This window comes from Rhinopithecus bieti, unplaced genomic scaffold, assembly GCF_001698545.2.
Source record: "Rhinopithecus bieti isolate Rb0 unplaced genomic scaffold, ASM169854v2 scaffold_20101, whole genome shotgun sequence".
NCBI lineage: Eukaryota > Metazoa > Chordata > Mammalia > Primates > Cercopithecidae > Rhinopithecus > Rhinopithecus bieti.
Window position 1 is genome coordinate 3,444,808 of NW_016810242.1, and position 9,704 is coordinate 3,454,511.

The 9,704-nt window shown below is 37.0% G+C and overlaps 1 protein-coding gene across 1 annotated transcript in view; it reads left to right on the plus strand.

Moving 5' to 3' along the window:
* RALGPS2 (Ral GEF with PH domain and SH3 binding motif 2) overlaps positions 1 to 9,704 on the plus strand; it is a 152,845-nt gene that overhangs the window by 140,028 nt on the left and 3,113 nt on the right. The window contains 2 exon segments of the mRNA XM_017891677.1: positions 6,692 to 6,829; positions 8,061 to 8,151. Coding sequence (XP_017747166.1) covers positions 6,692 to 6,829; positions 8,061 to 8,151 — 229 coding nt within the window.

A 9,704-nucleotide genomic window follows, 5' to 3' on the forward strand; every position in this document is an offset into this window, starting at 1 on the left:
CACCAAAAATTACTGGAGACTGGGGGCGGGAATCTCCTCCTTAGGATTTCCTCTTTGTAGCCTTAAATAGGGGGGTGGGATCAGCAGGAGGTTGAATAGTTTCAAACAAGGAGAGATTGTGTGCAGGTTGAAGGAAGGGCACCATCTGGAAACAAACTATCATAGTTCAGCGGGCAATTATAAAACAAACATTTTAGTCTGCTGGCCAGAGATCTTTTAAGTTGAATACCGAAAAAAAATAGTGTTCAACATCACTTAGAAGTAGTTGCAGGCTGATGAGTTTGGTTTTTGTTAACAAAGAACAAGAGCTAGACTTTGTCAGGAGGCAGCCACCTAAGTAATGTAATACTCTTTATAGCCTAGAAGAATTTGTAAACATTTTACTTATTAAGTTGCTAATGAGGGTTTTAAACTTAACAAGAAACTTGATGTTGTTGTAGTATGTTATGTCTTACTGTGTAATGTATCTTAAGATGAAACAGCTTTTATATATAATTACCAAACATGAGTGAAATTCTTTCAGATACTTAATACTTCTAAATATTAAAATTCTGGTGTTACATAATGTCATATCCTCCTATTCTACAAAATGACCTCTCTTCTCTGTATAAGGTCATTCTTGTTATTAATTGATCTGGTGTGGTTTAAAAACAAACATAACCCTGAACTGAGTAAAAAACAAGGAAGCTCTGACTCTCCACTAGCTATGTGAACTTAGACAAATCACTTTACCTGCCTCTGGCAAGGTTCTTCTGCTATGAAAATAGGGTGTTGGAAGAAATTAATAAGTGTTAAGTACAACTATACTATTGTATTTCATTAATTGAAGAAATGTTAAGTAACTCAGTAGCTGAAGAAACACAGATTTAGGCTTAAGTAACTTAATTTAGCACTTAAGTACTAAGTAGTGGAACTGGGATTTGAATCTAATGCCAAAGCATTATGCCACACTGTCTGTCATTGATTACCTAGTTGCTGTAAGCTGCTTTTAGATAAAACTTTTGGGCTTTCTGTACATCCCTTCCTTATTGCTATAGCTTGTGCTGTTTTTCTCTTTCTGTTAGGCCACACTGTTGATCCACATCCTTTATTTAAAGTCTGAGCTTATTTTCTACCTCTTCACAGAATCATTTCTTTGAATTTTATGCCATATATAGGTATACCAGAGGTTGCAAACACAAGGGCCTAGAAAGGCAAATGCTCACAAGAAGAATGGAGCAGGTAATAGAAGTCAGTGAAGTAAATCAGTAGTAAGATACTGGAGGGAAATGAAGTTTATGGCAAGTTGTCATCCTTTTGGTTGATTTAAAGGGATTTGCCTGCACCTTCTCAGCTGTACTTGTGGCCATGAAAGATTATGAGACAGTGTTGCCAGATCTTCCCATTATTCAGGAAAAAAAGAGCCATTTAGATTTTTCCTGTAATACTTCCTGATTTTAAAAAATATTGGGACAGATGTGCTGCCAGCTTCTGGCCTCTGATTTATATTATGTATCATTTCTTGAGCATTCGGTACTTATGTTGTAGTCACTAATGGTTTAAATCTGGGAAAAATAAGAGATAGTAAATTCTTCCTGAGCTTTTAAATTTCAGCAGTTTGGAGCTTTCTAGCTTGAGCACTTAGTAATATCACTAACCAGGGTAGGAAATTGGAATGACAGGTATTTAGGGACAAATTAAGGCTAGATATGTTAAATTGGAAATGAAATTCAGGATCTCAGTTATATAGAGAGGTTCAAAAGTCATCAGCAATTAGGTAGTAGCTAAAGCTATGGAACTAAGATACTAGAGAAAGTACATGTAGAATGTAAAGGAAGATTAATGACAGACCATGATACCAATTTCCAGGAAACCAGCTTCCAAGAAACATGAGGAAAAAGAAGAATGGTGAGGAAATTAGGGGAAAGATAGGAAAGTTCAAGGTAGGGAAAACCTGGGAACTAGAAGAGAATGGTTACAATACTGCAGAGAGATTACATAGGGAGGGGAGACCAAGAGAGCTGTTTTAAGACTTAGAATGAGAAAGTTAATAATGCCATTGCCAAAATAGGTGATAGATACAGATTTCAGATTACTTAGTGTGTTGAAGGGTGACTGGATAAAATTTAACTGACAAATTAGTGTCCACAAAACATCAAGAAATTAGAAATCCATAAGAAAAAGACAACCCAAAAGAAAAAATGGACAGAAACATTTATTACATAGAAATATAAATATTTAAACGGATTACTAATCAAGGAAATAAAAATTAAGACAGAGAGATACCATTTTATACAGAAGATTGACAAAATTGAGATTGATAATACCAATTGTTAGCACAAATGTGGATCAGCAGAAGCTTATATACCATCAGTGGGAATGTGAATTGATACAGCCTTGAAAAATAATGTGACACCATGTTGTAAAGTTGAATATTAATATACTTTAGCATTTGGCAGTTTTGCTCCTAGGTGTGTTTATATATCCTGAAGAAATTTTGTACATGTGTACTGGGAGATGTGTATAAGAATGTCTGTAGCAACATGGTTGGAGGTGGGATGGGAGTAATTCAAAAGTCTATCAAATAAAATGAATGAGTTAATTGTAAAATAGTCACACATTAGCTTGTTCTCATTATAAGGAATTACAGCAGCATGTAACAGCTTGGATAAGTCTTAGAAACAAAATAGAGCAACCACAGACGACCATATTTTTAAATTTTATTTAATAAATGCTAATAAGTCACTTAGTATGTACTAGACACTTTTCTTTTTTTTTTTTGAGACGGAGTCTCGCTCTGTCACCCAGGCTGGAGTGCAGTGGCACGATCTCGGCTCACTACAAGCTCCGCCTCCCAGGTTCACACCATTCTCCTACCTCAGCCTCCCGTACTAGACACTTTTCTGACATTACGAATACTATTATTTAATCCACATATACATTAAAATATGATTTTTAAAGCTCAAAAATAGGCAAAAGAAGGAATACAAACAGATGTCTGGGGAAAAAAATGAAGTTCAGGGTAGTGGTTACTTCTGGACAGGAAGCAAGGAGATGAAGTAGAGGAGGAACATACAGATAGATACAACAGTATTGATGATGTCGTAGTTCTTTTTTAAAGTAGTATTTACCCCAACATATTAAAATATTAACATGTAACCAATAAAGTTAATAGATATTTTACATTAATTTTTCATATTAACTCTTCAAAATCTTGTCTGTTCAAATACATCTCAATTCAGAATAGACACACAAAGCAATAGTTACATGTGGCAAGTGGTTATCATATTGGACAGCACAGTCTAGTACAGGTGAGTTGTCATCTGAGTTTAATGATAGGATGGAAGAATGGCAAGAACTGGCACATTAGTACCCCGCTCAAATCCCACTTCTTCCTTGAAGCTTTCTCTGATCCCATCAGCAAGGAATGACTTTTTTTTGCACAGAATATTTATGAAACTCCTCTTTAAACTTTTCTGTGCTACTTTTATATATCTTTTATTGCTGTTATTGATGTACCTGTGCCAACATCCCCATGCTATTTCTTCGAGGAATCTTTTAGCTCTCCTTAGGGATGTTGTAGTCATAAGTTGACTGGTCTTTCACAAGTGTTTATTGTATTGTTTGATAACAACAGGTGTCATATGTGTTGTTAATTTTTTCTTAGGAACAGGATCTCACCGTGTTGTCCAGACTGGTCTCAAACTCCTGGGCTCAAGCAGTCTGCCCACCTAGCCTTCTGAAGTACTGAGATTACAGGCATGAGCCACCATTCCCAGCAATAATTTTTGTGAAATCACGATTCTCACACAAATATGAAATGAATATGTGTCAGATTTTTCATTTAAATTATTACATTTATAAGGGAATCAAAAATATGTCAAGGGAGAATTCAAAGTAACACTCATATGCAATCAGGAATGCTGAAGTAAATTTACAAATAGTTACAAAATTGGTCAACATAAGTCAACATTCATTAGATCCCACTGGACATAATTCTTTGGCATGTTTATGAACAAAAATTTTTATTACCGGTTTTCAACAGCTGTGCAGAGTTGTGAAATAACTCAGAAGGACCAAACGGATGTACTGGAGACAGGATACCCAGTAATCTTTTTTTTTCCCCAATCTCAAAATTTTCACAATTTTCCTGACACATAAAACTTTTATGTGTATCAAATATTACATTAAAAATAAAGTAAAGAATAAAATAAGTGTACTATTCTATGTTTCTCTTCCAAGGTGTGTGTTGAAGGGAGGACAAGAATGTTATCTTGAGGAGTGGGATCAGATTTGAAGGAAGAGTTGCTTAGATTTTGTTTTATAAGTAGGGGAGATTTAAACATGTATATTGGGCCGGGTGCAGTGACTCGTGCCTATAATCCTAGCACTTTGGGAGGCTGAGGCGGGTGGATCACTTGAGACCAGGAGTTCGAGACCAGCCTGGCCAACATGGTGAAACCCCATCTCTACTAAAAATGCAAAAACTAACCGGGCATGGTTGCGCATGCCTGTAATCCCAGCTACTCGGGTAGCTGAGGCACAAGAATCACTTGAACCCAGAAGGCGGAGGTTGCACTGAGCCAAGATCGCGCCACTGCATTCCAGCCTTTGACAGAGCAAGACTCTGTCTTGGGGGGAAAAAATGATTTTAAAAAAATGATTTTTAAAAAAATGTGTATATTGACTCTGGGAAAGGAGCCAGTAGGGGTGAATGATAGTAGAGGCAACAGTGGTTGTCTGGAAGGAGGCAGCAATGATTGCATTCAAAATTACAGTTGAGATTTGGGAAGAAGACAGGGATTCTTCTTCCTCTGAGATTGGAGAAAGTGGGAAGAACCTCAGCTTCGTTTGAAACCTCAGATTCATTTGGAGTCATAGGGAAATAAAGTTGAGGTTATCTAAAGAAAAAAAGTACGATAGGCGACTTAAAGAATACTGTAAATATTTACTGAGTAGAAAATGAATGATACTAGGATGAGTAAAAAGATTGCCATGCCAACCTTTTATGTTAAGCACCTATCGTCAAAACATTGCACAAGGTTTTCTTTCTCTTGGAGTGCAAGATAGAGCAACTGCCTTAAATGAGTTTGCAGTCTTGAATAGATAAGATATAAATGTAAAAAAAAAAACCTAAATAATGAGATTTTGAAGTCACAAAGGTCATGACGTGAATAGTATGCACAGATAATGTATGATTTTTTAACAGAATATAAGTAATTTTTTTTTTAATTGGGCTATAAGTGAAACATCTGAGATCCAGCTCTGCCACTAGCAGGTTGCATGGCATTAGACACGTCCCTTTACCATCTATATATTTCAGGTTCTTCATCTCTAAAAGGAGAGGATTAGACTAGACAGTGTCTGAATTCCTTTCTTGGAATCTGTGAGAAAACTAGAGAATCTTGACACCGAATTAGATAAGCAAAATATAAGATTTGGATAGGCAGAGATAAGTCTAGAAAACATTTAAGGTATAAGAAAAAGCTGAGTAAAAACAGGGTTTATTTAGAAGGCAGTGGGTATGTCATTTTGGTTGCATTTACCCTGAGAGTTCGTGAACATGAAGTAATAGGGTAAAAGTAGCAAAGTATGTTTTTCTTTTCTCTCCAGCTATAGTTGTCTAATACGTTTCACATGTGCATTGTGAACTCTCCAGAAATAATCCTAAATAAGTGACCTTTCATGTTAAGGACTAGTACAACCAAATTTTAGAGGATGTGTTATTTTTGTTGGTGCAAAGAGCATGGAGGGTAAGAAATAGTTAACTTCAATTTATAGTCACATGAACCATTTCAGAAATTCATTTGTTGATCTTTAAAATATAAAACATTTCTACCAGATTGAGATAATTTTCAAAATAGTTAAGACTCAAATGATAGTTATCAACCCAAGGCAAGAGAGTATAAAACAAATATTAAATAATTTCTCTATGTCAGGCAGTGGCTGGGCTGCTGGCTAAATTAATATCTTCAAGTTGTAACACACCTTGGAAAATGGATGCTTGTGTAGGTTTTAAATCTGAGGTTCTGAGTTTAAAATAACTCTCTGTTATGAAACTAGTCAGAGGCAGAGCCAGTTGAAGAACTCAGCTCCTTTCCATTAATTCCCATATGTGCTGGGGTTTCTAACTCTAGCCTCAAACTATACTTGAAAATGAAACCGGACCGGGCGCGGTGGCTCAAGCCTGTAATCCCAGCACTTTGGGAGGCCGAGATGGGCGGATCACGAGGTCAAGAGATCGAGACCATCCTGGCTAACATGGTGAAACCCCATCTCTACTAAAAAAATACAAAAAACTAGCCGGGGAGGTGGCGGGCACCTGTAGTCCCAGCTACTCGGGAGGCTGAGGCAGGAGAATGGCGTAAACCCAGGAGGCGGAACTTGCAGTGAGCTGAGATCCGGCCACTGCACTCCAGCCTGGGCAACAGAGCGAGACCCCTCTCAAAAAAAAAAAAAAAAAAGAAAATCACAAGAAGACATTTACAAAATAGCATATTATTACAAAAAATTGGTGTATGTCTGACCCCAAGTGTATGGAAAGCTAGACCCCAGTAACATATGTTACCGAGGCTTCAGTGTATTAATAGCAATATATTTTAAATGTGGCATACGTGGAATATATCTATAAACAACCTTTTCCCTCCTTTTCTTTGTCATAGTCTCCCAAGCTACAACTAAGAAGACATTTATTTATCTCATTTTGTTTCAGGTATCTATTTGTCAGATTTAACATATATCGATTCAGCATACCCATCAACTGGCAGCATTCTAGAAAATGAGCAGAGATCAAATTTAATGAATAATATCCTTCGAATAATTTCTGACTTACAACAGTCTTGTGAATATGGTAAGTTTCTGGGGGATAATGCCAAGCCATTAACATTGCTGTAATTCCAGTGACTTATTTACACACATTGATGATCACTTTTCACACAGCAGGGGACATCAATTTCTTATTTCCATTCTAACATAAAGGAAAATAATGCTTGTTTTATTTTGCCATTTAGTATGTAGCATCCTGTTTAAGATCTTTCTTTTAAGAATTTAAGTATTTAATATTTAAAATTTTTATTTTTATATTTTGCTTTTCTGCTATTTTACAGCAACTTTCTCACAGCACAAGGACACTATTTAATATTACTACCTCACAGCTATTTGGCCCTTTATAGTTGACAAAGTCTTTTTCTATTATCTCATTTGATCTCCCTGATCTATTATGTAAATCGTTCTTACAGCTTTCAATTAGGGAAGTTTAGCTGAGACCCTTGAGCCTCGTGACAGTTGACCAACTTTCTTGAGTCAGATTATCGAATAAATAACCAATTTTTGCCCAACGTGTATTTTTTGGAATGACAAATATAGAAACAGCCACATAAGCCCAAATGACGAGAAAGGGCTTTTTTGTTTTTTTTTTTTTAATGTTCAGATACTTCCAGTTTGATAGGGAATAAAGTTAGGCTGTTAATACGTAATTTTTATGGGTTAAAACACTGAGTTTTACATTATATGATTACTTCAAGTGAATTTATCTTAAAACTAACTTTTACTTCATGCATCTATACTTTTTAGAAAACGTCAAAAACTTCCTAAAACTATCTGTGTGGAGATAGAATCTTACCGAAAGTTAAATCAAATAATTCCTTATTTTGTCCTTTTCTCAATATTTTAAACATAGCATCAAGTTGCATTGTTAAATTAATCTTGCTGGAAACTTATAAGGGGCAGAGATAAACCACATTTATAAATGGGAACCAGGTTTCTTTAAAAGAAAAGTAACTGCCTTCACCTCTTCTGTTTAGTTTAGAATAGTTCCTGATCTTTTTCTATGAAATTTCTCAAATATATGGGACTTTATAATTGGAACTATTAAAAAAAATCTATACAAACAGTATGCAACTGTAATATTCTAAATTACCTTCAGTTTCAATTAAAGTTTATCTCAGTAATGTCCTTATAGAGTTAATTTAAATTTTGCTGCCATGCGGCCTTAATTTGCCTTTAAGTTATTTTCAGCTCAGTTTTTAAAGTTCTGGTTAAGATGTGCTTTATCAGATAATTATTTATCACCTTTTGCCTAGATATTCCCATGTTGCCTCATGTCCAAAAATATCTGAACTCCGTTCAGTATATAGAAGAACTACAAAAATTTGTGGAAGACGATAATTACAAGTAGGTTGGATCTTCAAAAGTGGTTTGTATAACTTTGTCCTGTCCTCCACCTTTCTATCCCTATGTATTTAAACATCTAAATCCTACATGGTACCATACAAAGGCCTAATCCAGTGGTAGGTTTACAGCAGTAAAGGTACTAACATATATTACTTTTTAGTCACTTGTTATGATTGAGCCAATATACAAATACCTCATCTGTTCTTTTGATATTTTATCTCTGTTTGTAGAGAGCTAACATTTGATAGTTCTAATTTAAATTTCTTCTTTTTCCCCATATTCAATCATTGAATCCTTACAGAATTTATCTTTTAATAGACAGAAAATTAATGAAACTTTTAAAATAGAAAATTACTGTTTAATGCTAATTATTGACACATCATTGTTTGTTTTTAATTGTTTTTGCGGATTGGGAGACTATTGGTCCATCTTCTCTCTGGAGAAGAGACATTTCTCCAATGCAGCACCACACTTATCCTTTTCCCTATATTATAGCAAGTTCTTTATTAAAGATTTTTGAGGCCGGGCACAGTGGGGCACAATGACTCATGCCTGTAATCCTAGCACTTTGGGAGGCCAAGGCGGGTGGATCACTTGAGGTCAGGAGTTCGAGACCAGCCTGGCCAATATAGTGAAACATTGTCTGTACTAAAAATACAAAATTAGCCAGGCATGGTGGTGCATGCCTGTAATCCCAGCTGCTTGGGAGGCTGAGGCAGGAAAATCACTAGAACCCAGGAGGCAGAGGTTGCAGTGAGCCGAGAGTGCACCATTGCACTCCAACCTGGGCAAAAAGAGCAAAACTCCATCTCAAAAAAAAAAAACAAACAAACAAAAAACAAAAACAAAAAGAAGAAAAGAAAAGAAAGTGGTTGCTTTACGTGTTATGGGGGAAGTGGGGGATTCTAGGAGAAGGGGGATTCTGAACAGACATTGTCCACTATGCAGAGTGAACCCAGGATAACCTTAGAGCCCAGAGGAGAAGCAACAGGCTCAGACCTGGGTGAGGGTAGGGAGGCTGCTGGGCAGACACCAGGGTTGGGCCTTGGAGTGATGGGCACTCCAGGTTTTCTCACCTGCCCCTGCCCTGCACAGCAGTGGGCTCATACCAACCTGATGTTTTCTCCCAGGAACCTGGATGAGAGAGAGAGACAGATTGGCTCTAATTGTGTGCTGCACCTATCATTCATGAACTGGGACACTTACTGCCCTGCAGCCTGAGAGGGAAGGAAAATCTGCCCACATATGGAGAAGGAAGAAGGAACATGAGCTTGCCTCCTGAGACCTGGCGGTGTCCCTCCCCACCTCTGACCATGGCTCCCCTTCATGCAACTTGAGTCTACATATTGAAAGGGGCCTCTGTTCCTCCCAGCTCCAGTCCTCACACAAGTACAAAGTGAAGAGGTCAGAAACCCAAACCAAGCAGCTAGGGGGAATCACTCAACAAGGCCGAGGTCCAGGGTGTGTGTGGGCACAGGGTCCCCTCTGACGGGGGAAGGAGTTGGGACTTACTGCAAGGCAATGGGCGCTGGTGATGAAAGTTTTTAGGAAAA